The sequence below is a fragment of the Argiope bruennichi genome, chromosome 1 (genome assembly GCF_947563725.1).
Source record: "Argiope bruennichi chromosome 1, qqArgBrue1.1, whole genome shotgun sequence".
In the NCBI taxonomy this organism is placed as follows: Eukaryota; Metazoa; Arthropoda; class Arachnida; order Araneae; family Araneidae; genus Argiope; species Argiope bruennichi.
The window spans coordinates 77393002-77407498 of NC_079151.1; the positions used below are offsets into that span (position 1 = coordinate 77393002).

The following is a 14497-nucleotide window of genomic DNA, read 5'->3' on the forward strand; positions in this document are numbered from 1 at the left end:
AATTCTAAATGAATTCAAATGATCAATACAGATCAAAAGGCAAAGTCAAACATAATTTCTTTTTGAAAAAATTTATATCCACAATTAGCCCAAAAGAAGAAAAAAAATGAAATTTTTAGTTAATAATTTTAAATTTTGAAGATCCAATGTGTAGATAAGATGTTTAATTTCTTATTCAGATTTGCCTTGGAAAAGCATATTTGACTTAATTAAAAAAAAAATCAAAAAAGATTATAATCTACTTTCTTAAGTATTTAGTTTCTCATGGGAAAATTATTTATTGTTTCCCTGCAAATAACATGTGTTCTATAAAGGTTTCAATATTTAAGTGATCATGTTTCAATTTCATGTATTTTCTTTCGGATCCATAACTGATTTGGACATTACTCAAGCTTCAGTTATTCTTCCCCATATTTTTCTGTCAGATTCATACAATATTTCATGGCCTATCTAATGAAGAAAAAAAATTGTTTTCCTCTCACAAATATCTACAGTAAAATATTTGAAAAAGGAACTTTACAATAATAATAAATATAAATCAATGATAAAAAAGATATTTTTATTGTTCTGTTTTAAGTTCAGAAGTGACCAATGCAGGAATTTTATGACTATAAAGGGAAATGGCTAATTAAAAAAAATTTTCAAAAATTCAATAAATTAAAAAAACAAAACAAATTTCTTTTAAACAATAATCATTTGTTCCCTTCTATAATGCATTCCTTATATTATATATATGTATTGTATACAGGGTGTTACAGTGAACCGTTTCAGAACTTCTAAGAGGGGTAGGGTATATCCTGACAACTCGAAATCATAGAGCAATGTGGGGTCGGAAATGCTTTCCTGTAGCGGTGTTGTACACAGAAGCACCATAAAGAAAAGAGACGTAAATGAGAAATCGTTTTAATAATATATGAAAAGAAGCAAAAGGTACATGGATTAAAGTAAGTGTTCGAATTTTCTTCCACGGCTACAATGCACGCCTCACATCTCCGACGCATGGACATCCGAACATTCTGGAATACTCCAGGCATATCTCGAATCTCTCCGGCAGCTACTGCGATTCTTGCAACGAGCTCCACAGCAGTGTTAACAGGGATGTCATAAACTAGCGATTTCATATGACCCCAGAAATAAAAATCATGACATGATAAGTCGGGTGACCGAGCAGGTCAACGCACGGGACTCCCACGTCCGATCCACCGTTGACCAAATGTGACATCCAGGTAGTTACGAACATCTCCGCTATAATGGGCAGGGGCTCCATCGTGTCGGAACCACATTGTCTGTTGCGTCGATGCAGAAATCTGTTCATCTCTCAAAAGTTGTGGCAATACTTGCTGCAGAAAGAGCAAGTACGTAGGTCCGGTTAGACGACCCGGTAACAGGTAAGGTCCGATGAGGTGATCTCCCACAATACCGGTCCATACATTGACCGAAAATCGATTCTGTGCTGCACGACGTCGTATTTCATGCGCCCAGATATGGTCGTTATGCGTGTTGAAAATTCCTTCCCTTGTGAAGGATGCCTCAACGGAAAACAACACTTCAGCAGGAAAAAGGGGATTTGTAGCACTTTTCCCAGGTACCACTGTACGAAAGCAATACGAGGTACATAATCCTCCGGTTTCTGTGTCTGGGCACGCTGCACGTGAAACGGATGCATGTCTTCTGCTCGGAGAATCCTCCAGACGCTGCAATGGCTGCGTCCCCGACTGCGTTTACTACACTTCGTGTACTCGTTCTTGGATTCCCCTCTACATGCTGCAGCACATTCTGTTCGGCGTCTGGAGTCCATGTTGTTCTTACCTTGTCCCTGTGAGCTCTTTCTAATGAACCTGTCTCAGCTAACCTCTGGTGCAGTCTTGCAAAGAAATTATGACTGGGAATACGCCTCGTCGGATATCGTTCAGCGTACAAACGCTGTGCGGCTGGCCCACTACAATTTGAGCCCCATACGCCAAATGCATATCGGCTAACTCTGCGATCGTGTAATCACCCATCCTACTAACTTGGCGTTCTTATGCGAAATGAAGATTCCCTGCACGAAAGCTCAAACTTTTCGCACAACGCCATCTACTGCGTCAGGAAAGCATTTCTGACTGCCCATGGGTATATGATTTTGGTTCGTCAGTATGTACCCTACCCCTCTTAGAAGTTCTAAAACGGTTCACTGAAACACTCTGTATATTATAAACAGAATAATATTAAAGGTAAATAAATGGGAAATTCATTCAAGACAACACAAAATGCGAAATAAAAATTCCCGACATTGAATTCTAAAATTTGGACTCATACTGAGAATCCATTATGACTACCAGTGCAAAAAATTAAATGGATTTAAATGCAATAGATTTGATTTGTCACCACAGCAAAACACACATTTTTAGATTTTTAATTACTTGAGATCAGTTCATATTTTTGAGAAGGAACCTCAAAATCTAGAAGGTAGTACAAAGCACTGATTTTATTATGAATTACAAAATATGCACATTTTCAAGAAAAGAATTGATCATTGAAATGATGATCAAAAGAAAAGATGCTCCATTGAGTTTTTACAAGTTCAAGTTTTCATGGAGGAAGACCCCCCCCCCCCATTCAGAAATAAAATAGAATGTAAATTAGAGTTACTAGAAATCTTTACAGAGATTGGGGGGGGGGATGCATAATATTCTGGATTTTATTTCTGAATATACAACAGCATAAATTATTTTAAAAGTTTGAAATAAAACTAACTTTTTGATTTTCTATTGAATTTGTTATATTTCTCTTAAAGCTAATAGTAGTTTGAATAATTTATAAATATGAAGGGGTCTCAGTAATTGCTGATCAGGGCAAAATAGGCAAAAGTTATTAATTCATTGTGATATAATTGGTTTTACAAAATAACAATCAAAACTCAACTTATAATAGTGTAATAACACCACCATTATGAATATTTTTAGGCAAGAGCATTAAACACACTGGATGCAGAAATAAAAGAAAAGTAAACTTAAAGTATGATATTTCAAAAATTCCATTTAGTATTAAAAATACACAGCACAGAACGCTTTAAAACTAGAACATGACTATAACTTAAAGTTCTTTTAAACATATAGAATAATATAAACATCTTACCACTGGGTATAGTTTGCAGAATATTGTCCATTTGAATGCATATAGGCTGATTATTCCTTCTTAAAGTCTCTAAAATGCAATTGCTATCACCATTTATCAATTTACTTTTGTAATAGATAATATTACTTAAATGAATTTGGCGTAATGTTGAAGAAAATGTTTCACTGAGCATAAATGCAGAATCTTTATCTCTGGACTGTGCTTCATTCTATAAATGACAAAAAGAATTTAAATGATATAGAAAGTATCTCAGTAAATAAATGAAAAGAAAGAAATCCCTAGCAAAAAGCTAAATCAAATTATGAAGCAAGATGAATGATATGAATTTTTAACAGATGAAAATGTTCATAATCCTAAACATTTTTAAAATATAGAGGGTAAAAAAAAAAATCTTAATAGACAAAAGTAATAATTCTTCTCTCCCAACAATTCTTGGTGTTTATGAAAATTAAAATATAAATTTCATGCTAACATTAAAAACTACTTTATCAAAGAACTTAAAAAAAAAAAAAAATTTGCCAACAAATTTTGTGTCTACCCAAATGGTTGTAAAATAATGGAGCACAACAATATCAAAAATTTCTTTGAATGTATAAGCAAAATTTATTGCATTCCTTCAACTAATAAAATCTTATAACAATCGAAAAATGTGAAGTTCTTAAAAAACTGTATCCACAGCAATAAAACATCTTCCTGCCCTCAAATTTCATTCAATTCAGTTCTTGAAATTTCTTTGAACACTATGACCTTAAAATACCATAAAGGTGATTGATATATTAATTCAGGTTTTTGTTCAAGTCTTATCAATAGTGACAATATTTGTGAAGTCTAGATAGATACAGTTAGGACCACACTATTTAATAATCAAAACCAATTTCTAAATATAATTCCTATGCAAGTTTATCAGTGTCTTATAAAGTGGAGATCACTCACTCAATCTTTCAGGAGAATTTGATCTGCCCAGAATGGATGAATAATCTGTTTATGGTACATTAAGACTTATATTCAGTATGCAAAAAATACTTCTTGCTCTCTATAAAGCAAAACATTATAATTTTATGCTTCATGTAATCAATAAAAGCATTTTTGCCATAAGATGTTTTAATTTTGACAGCTTTAGCATACATGCTTTGGAGTACATAAAATTTTATTTCTTCAATATAACAACTCTTTAAGATGACTACTTTATAATTTCTATGCAATGTATTTTTCTCTCACCCACCTCATCTCAAAATATAACTTCTGGTTTTATTTGAAAATGTGCACCTCTCCCCCCCTCCCCCATTTCTTTTGACTATTGTGTCAGTATTTATATAAAAGTATTTTAATAAATATGTTTTAAGTATAGTTTTATAAACATTTAATATGTATTATTATTTCATGCAAATATTCTAAAATCTTACAACCATATAATTTCATTTATAAATTTAAAAAAAAAAATCTACATTACAATACTGTCTTTTAAATCAAGAAAGATATAAGTATGCAAACTAAAATTTAAAAAATAACACAAGTCTAAAAACAACGTTTTTTTTGTTTGTTTTGTTAATTTGTAAACTGATTTTGATGATATTTGATGTATTTATTTCAAACAAGAGAATATACTATTTTATGAGCTTTAAATGTAAAAAATATATGAGTTAATTTGTTTAAATTTATGAGCTAAATTGTAAAACATTTAAAACTTGAAAGAATAAGATATTCCTATAACAGATGAACAACAACTTATAATTCATGCAGCATTAAAAGTGTTTAACATTTTTCTTGGATAGCATTGAAGGGCGACAGAAATTATCAATGTGATTAGTGTCTATGGGATAACAAAATCTGACAATATTACTAGACAAGGAAAAAAAAAAAAACAGTCATTGTGACAGAAAATGGTCGTTGGGGGGGGTGCATCAATCCTTAATCAATATTATTATCTTACTCGTATTTTGCATAAAACAAGAGCTAGTGAAAAATTTCACGGAAGATTCTCATCAAAAGAACATTTGTTTTGGAGACATAGGATTAAAAAAAAAAAAAAAAAAAAAAAAATGACTGGAACATGTACAAAAATATTTATAACTGGAATTTTTGATAATCTTCAAATCAGACAACACATACACAATCAAAATTTCATGGATTCCATGAATAAAACACATTTAAAAGTATGGATGTCATTTGTGCCTGCTATCAAGAATATTCTTTAGTGAATATCACAATTTCAAAGATATTGATTGTAATACCAGAAAAAAAAGCCCATTACTCTTTTGCAACCATTTTGATGGTTTTTGAAAAACCTTAGTGGTGACAACCAGTGAATAACGAGAAAAAAAAAAGCGATTTCACAGTAATATAAAAGTAATGGAGAGTCAATACCAGAGAAGTTTAAATATTCATATAATTAATCTGTAGAAAACTATGAAAATGAATTTAATCAAGATATTGATAAAATTTTATTCTGAAAACACTAAAATTTGCACCTTTGTGTCAGTCATGCTTACTGATTCATTTACAGGTGTACACAGAAAAGTTGAATAAAGACAGATTACTTTGAACTTTCTCTTCAAAAAACAACTATGCCAGTTTTCTAATCATCTGGATGAAATCAACAATGCATTAATTAATTTCGCAAACCTTTGCAAACTTCATTGCTAAATAAATGCAATCTTAATAGAACTATTTAAAAAAGCCTAACAAAACATTTTTTTTTAGTACTTTTCAATATTTTTCACAATAATAGCTTATCTTTACAACTAAAAATTTTAAAAAAATCTGTGCATTTCTGTCAATAACAGAAAAATATTTCAATAATGTCATAATATAGCTTCATTCTGTTTAAGTAATCTTGCATAAAAAAGCACTTTTTTTTTTTTTTTTTTTACTTCTAAACTTAATGATTGCAACAATACTACACATTTTTAATTTTCCAACATTATACTTAACAAAATAATTTTATTAATAGAACATTCAAGGAAAAGATATATTTTACAAATTAAAAACCAATCGCAATTCATTATCTTCTAATATTGAGACCACATTCAAAAGGATAACTTAAAACAAAATTTCTAGTTAAAACCTGGGATGGTACAAGTATAACATAAATGAATGACATTTTTATCTTTAAAATGAGTAAAAAAACATTTAAAAGCTTTAATCTTACATTTGCCATTAATAAAATAGCTAGAAGTTTGCATATGTTTGTATAAAGAGGATAAGGAGCTATATGTTCAACTAGTGATCTGATGAATCTCAGTTTCTCAATGCAGTCTGTTAGTCTTTCAACTGTAAAAAGAAAGTACAAAATAATTATGAAATGTATTATAAAAAATATAACTTCAATGAAGAGAAGTTCAAATTTTTATCGAGAAGTTCAAATTTTTTATTATTAATACACAAATATTCAATGATAAAACTATAGAATATATTCTTTAAAAATCTTAATCTTAAAAAAAAAAAAAAAAAAAATGTTCTTCCTACCTGAAAAGCTGGAATATATTTTAAAATTTTATCAGAATTTATATTATACATTTACCAATATTTGTAATATTAGTTAAGAACAGTAAATTTGTCGTATGGTAATGCTATACGTAATTTAAAATATAAGGCAATTTTTCATTTGAAATAGGATATGGTCTTGTACAGTGTTTCTTAAGAACATGTTAAACATGCCGATAACAGTTTCTGAATACAACTTTAACCCTATTGATATGCAGTATATTAAACAAATTTTAGTTAAACGTTTTGATTTATTATTCTTTCTTTGCAATACAGCACTACTTCTATTAAAACTGTACATTCTTTAAGTACAGCAAATTGTTATGTAACAACAAATATTATATTTCTTTAAAAAAATTAGCTTTTCTAGTTCAAAATTTCATTTAATCAAATCTAAATGCTTTTTACCATCATATATTAATTAATATTATTGAATAATTATTGAAAGATACAAACAAGGTTATTTGATCAGAAAAATATCTATTTATTAATCCTTTGTTTTTAAATATATATCATGTTCACAGGGAGGGGAGAATAAATAAACTTTTACAGTAAAATAAAATGAAAAAGATATTTGTGAAAGCCAACATAATATTTTTGTTAAACTAATTAATGTAACTATTAATTTAATTTTTTTAATATAAACTTTGTTCTTAACAAGAGTTCTAAATATTAAAAAATGCTATAAGCTAAATACCAAAAATATAAAAACTTCATCTTGCATTGAAGGGGTTTCTAAAAATATCTTTTAGTAGGAGATAATTATTTATCAACATTGGTAATAACTTATTTACTTAATTAAGAGTTTCTTTTTAAATAAAAATTCTTTCCTTCAATAATGAAATACTTTTAACAGATTCAAAGTTGTAGCAAAAGAAATGGTTTTAAGAAAATAATATCATTAAAGGCCATTTTCCCCTGTTTGAAAATATCCATTTTCAGTTTTTATTTTTGCAAAGTGATCCTGAGTGGGAAATATGAATGTTAAAATATTAAATGAATATAACAACATTTTTCTTTTTAGCTCAAAAATTCAGAAGTAATTGAGGCATAAAAAAAGAGGAAATAAACATTTATATCATTAATAAATATTTCTTATTAAAAAATAAAAGCTATTGATCATCACTATTTTAACAACATACAGTCCTATTATCTAACACAAAAAGATAAATTATCACTCCTCACTGATAATGGAGTATTACTAGATATATCTAGTGAATCATTCTTCTCTCCCCTCCATACACACATAGCTTTTACAATATACTTAGAGAATTTTAAATCCCCAGTAAATTAAATTACAGCACTGGTTTTCAGATATGATAGTTGAATATAAACATATTAAAAAAAATTTTTTTAATAAAGGATGTGATAAAGCACAGTGAAAATATTGTATAGTAAAACATGAATGTTATTATGAATAGAAAGTTATTCAACTTGAAATTAATAATCATATTCATTTAAAATATCTTGATTAAAGTATACTGCATTAATTATTATTATTAAAATATAACTCTTCCAATACAGGGAACTTAGCTCTAGAACTATCCGCAAAATAAAAAAAATAAAAAAATTAGGTAATTAGGGAAAAAGAAAGGATGTAATATTTAAGCTAAAAAAGACAATAAAGATTCATTCTAAGATTTTAATAAATAATACACAATAAATTAATACATAATTTTTACAAATAAAGTTATTATTATTTTAAAACAATTATTTTAGTGAATATAACTAAAATAATCATTAATATAATAACTAAAAATTATATAGCACTTTGATTACAACTATAGTATAGCAAAAGTTCAAAATAAACCTTACAATTCAAATATAATTTGTTCAAAGCCATTTTAAAGAAATTATTAATGCTTTTTGTTTCAATGTATACATAAAGTATATCATAAAGATAATTTGAAAAGAAGATAAAAATAATTATTATTTTCAAACAAAGGTGAGGGTAATTATTAGTTTCAACTTCAAATCAACCAAAATAAATTTACTTAAATTATAAAGTGTTAGAAAAGAATTCTAATTATGAGAAAAATTTGAATTACAAATGAAATCGAATTAAAACAACCCAAACTAGCCAAATTTCATTGCATGAAGCAATATAAATAATTGATAACTTCTTCCTACAAATTACAGGTACTGTGAATTTTTTTAAAGTCAGATTATCTTTTTATAAAACCAATATAATGTAATACTATAAAAAAATTTTTTTTTTAAATATTGTTCGAAAGAAAATTATCTAATACATGACAGTAAAATGCTGACGAATTACAAAACTGATGATTTAACAAAATCTTCAAAAAAGAGAATAATTTATGAAACATTAATGTGAACAAATGCTTAAAGAGAAAACTTTTAAATAGAGTTTATTAGAAAATAAGGCTTCCTTTATATATTAACTAATATTTGTATGAAATATTTTTTAAAAATTAAATACCAGAAATGCTTAAATTCTTCTCTGACGAAATATCCATGGAATCCAAGCTTTTGCAAAGATCATCTATAATAGGATAAGAATTTTCCAAAGATAATTCAGCCGTTGAAAAATCATTCTCCTTCTTAGAAATTACTTCTGGACAATCTGAGTAAAAGACATCATCAGTGGACAAGCTTCTCAAAGACCCATCTTCCTTGAGCCTATTTTTAGATGAACTTCTGTTATATTCTATTGAAATCCTTTCAGTCGGAGTAGTAGCAGATGCCAAATCATGACATTCAGATGTATTATTTCCAATGCTTACAATATCTTCTGTATTTTTTAACTTACTCTTAGCTGTTTTAACTCGTCTGGAAGCTCTTATATTAGGAGGTATTTGCAAATGATTAGAATCGGAGATTATATTTTTGTTTTTCTGTCTAGTCTGGCGTACATTTCTTGATTTAACTTCACAAGACAGATCTTTATTTTCCTTGGATGTATCTGGCGAAAAAAGTGTATGGCATTTCCATATATCACATGATGCTTTAATACTTTTATCTGAGTTTTTGGGTTTAAGATATCCACAGTCTAATTTTTCTGGTTTCTTTCTAGTACGAATATTTTTTAATGCCGTTTTTTGTGGACTGGGAGTTTTAAACTCTGAGAAAGGATCATCATCACTACTGCTAAATACAAGGGACTTCATTCCAATGGATTTTGTAATCTCAATGTCTTTTTTTAAATGTCTTGGTAAAATATCTTTTTTAGAAGGGGCATGGCATAATTTTTTTTTAGTCAGACATGGAGTAACTGAAATTTGCGGACACTTAGTAGGCGTGTTCATATTCAAAGCAGATTTTTCTGATTTTAACATCCGTCTGGGAAACACATATTTATTTTGCACAGATGGACAAATTTTAAACTCTAAGCAAGTATTTGATGCAATTTTCAAATCCTTTTTTAAAATCATTACAATTTGATGATAATTTAATAAAGCATAATCAATAGGATAAGCATACTTTTCTTTACCATAAGAATCACTTAATGAATTAAAAGCATGCTTGAGGTATTCCTCTGAACATTTTATATTATTTTCAGAAAAATGAATCAAAGAGAGTTCCAGAAATACAGATGTTAACAATTTTATTTCAGATTTGCAAGAATATCGTAAAGAAGGTACAGGTAGATCAAATTTTCCAGTTGTCAAAGTCTCCAAAAAACTTTTGTTTTTCTTTTTCAGAATTTCACACCTCTGTAGCAGTTTTTTTAATTGACTTTTGGCAAATGAAATTTTATCTTCTGCAATCAGATGCAAACAACTAAGTGCCCAAATTTCTAATTTTAACAAAAAAATTGAAAACATCTGACCATTGGCATAGGATTCAAATTTAACTTCAAATTTAAAATTCTCCATTTTAGTAGAAATTGGAGATGCATGTACATTAGTTTGAATATAATTCTGTTTTATATCTCTTTTTAATTTTAATTTAATTTCACTAGCAATAATGAAATCATTTGATTCATCAACAAATGCTGATACATTTGCCATAGAGTTAATTTTTGAGAAAAGCAATGATGCATTTTTCTTTGTATCTTGATCCATAATGTATTTTAAACCATCTAATTTCACAAGGCAATCATTTGGATTCTGACAGAGTAGGTCTATTTTTGCTAATACTATCAACATTTTAGATGCCCTGTAAAATAAAATGAAAAAATTATTTTAATCAACTAAAAAAGTTTGATTAATTTTTCATGAATTTGACAATTTTTAAAACATTATATTATAATACATATTTGGCTAATTTGCAAAAATTTATTTCCTTTCAAGATATTTTTTTTTCTCATTGTGGAAAGTTCAGGAAGGATTCTTTGTTATCTGTTTAATATATATATATAAGGAATAAGAAACTAAAATTATAAAACTTCAGCAATTAGAAGATAAATGGACTAAACAGTTACATTTTTAAAACTATGATGGCACAAGATACAAGTACATTAGGATGTTCATATATAGAATGGATGGAACAGGTGCAAGGTAATCAAAATGACACAGCTTTTCTGTTCTGTCACAATTTGACATTTAAAAAGTTTGAGGGAGAAATAAGCAATTTAAATGAGAAAATAAATACAATCAATATTCTCAGCAAACCTATGATCCCAGATAGATAAAATTAAAGAAATTGATTATAAATGTTCAAAAAGAAATGAAGTGCAATAAAAGATTATAATTTGCACAGCTTCTACATTTTGATTTAAAAATTTTTATGAAGACAAATGTTTTGAAGTTTTACTATATATATGTGACAAATTTTTAACATTTTGATCTCTCTTGCTACCTAGGGCACATTTTATAATACATATCATGTCCATTTAACTGTTATATAGCATTATTCAGATATTAAGAAGAAAACCATTAATAAAAATTGCAAAAATGAAATATAGTGACTCCAAAACTGATTTAGAAGAAATTAAATAATCAAATTATGTCATTTTTGCAGTCAAATTAAAAACAGAAAATTAAGATTTTGGATAAAATAATATGAATTAAATTATACATTATTTAAATGCAATTATATATTTTAAATAATGTATATTTAATATAATATTTGCAGTTAAAACATTGTTCATGTTTAAAATATAAATGAATTTAAAAATTTAATACTTGGCAAAAAATTTTAATCCATTCATGAATCAAACATATTTCAGAATAGGAAAAAACTAGAAAAAGTGTCAGAATTAAATCCATATTTACAAACCAGAATGTCAAAATGTGTTCTTGAGCAATTTTCAAGCCTTCTTTTAAATAGCATCTTGCAAATCTAGGGTCACCGATTTCAAAATATTGTTCAGCTAAAAGTAAATATGATTTCAGAAAATTCCTGAGCAGCAAGGTCTTGAAAGGCATCCAATCTATTGAAGATAAATACTTCATTACTGAAATGCCTGTATTACATTAAACAAAAATATATAACATTTTTCAAATTACAATAAAAACAAAATAGGAAACTGATTTTTAAAATTATTGCTACCTATTAAATATCAAATTAATAGAATATTTTTTTATACATAAACAAACATATTCTTTTTAGTAATGTTTAGTTTAGTTTTATCAGAATTTGCAAGCATTTGTTTTCTCTATTTCTTAAATTTAGTAGATATCTTGATTTCTTTAAAGAAATACAACAAAAATATCTAAAAACTTTATTTTGTATGTTTCAACGTATGATTTTAACTTAAAATGGTGCAAAGTAAAATATTTATAATCCTTAATTTGTAATTTCTAATTTGTTGCAACATAGCAATCTCTTGCGGGAAAAAAAAACTAGATTCAATTTAGCATAATTTCATTACTTTTGAAAACTTATTTTTTTCTTTAACAAAATGTGCAACAATTGTTTTTCTTGTGTGTGTTACTTTTGCAAGAAGATTTGAAAGCTATAATATGGAGGAAATACTGAATCATAAACATAGGGAAAAAATCATAAAATTTGCACTAATATTTGTACATATGAAAAAAAAAAAAAAGATAGTTATACAATTTAATGGTATAATTATCAAAATGACATTTATACTCATGTTCAAATATCAAAATCCGATTTCTAAATGCATACAGAGGTGGCTGCACAAGTTTGTCGCCTGTGTGTGTGGGGAGGGGGCAAGACAAATTTGACAGGGCGGCAAGCATATCTTTTCTAATTTGGTTTAAAACAACTCATTATTCATTTTATATTTAAAGTCACATTAAGTATTAATTAGCTCAATAAAACTCTTCACTCTCTTTATTTATTTTCTTATTTAGGTACTGGTCCTTATTTTTTTTACAATGTTAAAATTTTACTATACTGTTTATACTATACTAAAAATACTGTTTATATTAAATATTTACTATACTATTTTTTTTTTTTTACTGGCCATCAAAAAATTACCAATATTTGAGTCTATTCTGTACTGAGATCTCATTCTATAAAAAGAGATCAGCATATAGATTTTTAAAAAATTGTAGCATTAAATCAACTTAATTTGTTGTAGCATGATCACGAAAATATTTAATCGGATTTTAATGATAAGTACATTTCTAAGTACTTTGGATTTCGTTAGAATTTTAAAAAATTCTTCTGGAACTTTTTTAATACTTATAAAATATTTCAATTACCACAAAAATGAATTAATTGAACAAGGCTACAATAATTTTCAAATGCATAATATTGGGTACTGACTGTATATCCAAGAAAACACTTAGAAATTTGAAGAACTAAATCGAAAAAATTATAAAAAAGTTTCTTAATTCAAAAAAGAAAGTGAACAATGTTTCTACAATATTTATTTATAAGAAAAAAAAATTAATGCATACAATACTGTCAATGCAAGAAAAAAACTTGAAAAAATGAATTGTACGCTTATTTTTATAAACCCTTTCCAATTCAAAAGAAAAGGGGGAAAAAATCAATTATCTTTAACAGCAGTCAGTCCCTGAAGAAAATTAGTTTTAAAACAAGGAACTTCAGATGAAGTGATTTCCTATGATTCTTTCTTTTTGTCACTCCCACTTCTAAGAGCAATGCTACCCTAATTTGTTGTACTAATTCAGAGTGCTTCATGCCCATGTATCTTTTAGTATAATCAATTCAATGCATTCTTGGCAAACAATACAATTTAGTATCAATTCAACATTAACCAAGTTAGTATGAATTGTTCCTGGATGACATAAGATGCTACATGAATGAATGCATGCAGTTACAATGAAGGCTATGTAAAATGAATGTAGACACAAAATTTAAACAATTTTGCAAAAGAAATTTTTTACAAATCCATAATAAATAATTTTAAAAATATTTGACAAGTTTACCAAAAAGCAAATTTTTAGGCAAGAGAATATTTTAAAAAATGTTGCAGCAATGAGCAAGAACTCAGATATGTTTTGAGTCTGAGGCAAATAAACTCACATGCATGAACAAAAGTTTACTACTGTTCGAATATGAACAATATACAATACAGAAAAGATATGATTTTGCTTTTTAAAAAACTAGAGAAAACATTTTTTGTGTTTATTATATATGCACACAAACTTATTCTTTAAAGTAATACTTAGTAAAGCATGAAAAATACATTACTTAAACATAAGATTTCCATGCCAATTATTTGTATATATTTAGATTTGAAAATGAATAAGTTTTATTCAAAAACAAAGTAAGATCTTGAATTTGAATTCCCCTATCCTTATTTTAAGGCTCATGCTCTTATAGTTAAGGGTTCCCCCCCCCTCCTCCTCAGAGCTATTGCAAACTAATATAACCCAAAATATTAGGCCCCCCCCCCTCAATTGCATACATCGGTTTTTCTTAATGTTTTATACATAAATATTCTATAAATAAATGTTTTATTCATCTTTTATCAAAACACCTTCACACAAAATTTATTCAAAATGCAGAAACACTAGCGACTATACAGTTTTTGTCATGGGCAGTAATTGAA

General features: G+C 27.5%; 1 protein-coding gene across 3 annotated transcripts in view; it reads right to left on the reverse strand.

The window, feature by feature from the left end:
• Positions 1-14497, reverse strand: part of LOC129976082 (uncharacterized) — a 61760-nt gene that overhangs the window by 11382 nt on the left and 35881 nt on the right. For all 3 annotated transcript variants that reach the window (XM_056089580.1, XM_056089656.1, XM_056089493.1), the window contains exons 14-17: positions 11782-11935; positions 9041-10719; positions 6266-6387; positions 3118-3325 (exon numbers count right to left, since the gene is read on the reverse strand). In XM_056089580.1, coding sequence (XP_055945555.1) covers positions 3118-3325; positions 6266-6387; positions 9041-10719; positions 11782-11935 — 2163 coding nt within the window. The remainder of the gene's footprint in view (positions 1-3117; positions 3326-6265; positions 6388-9040; positions 10720-11781; positions 11936-14497) is intronic.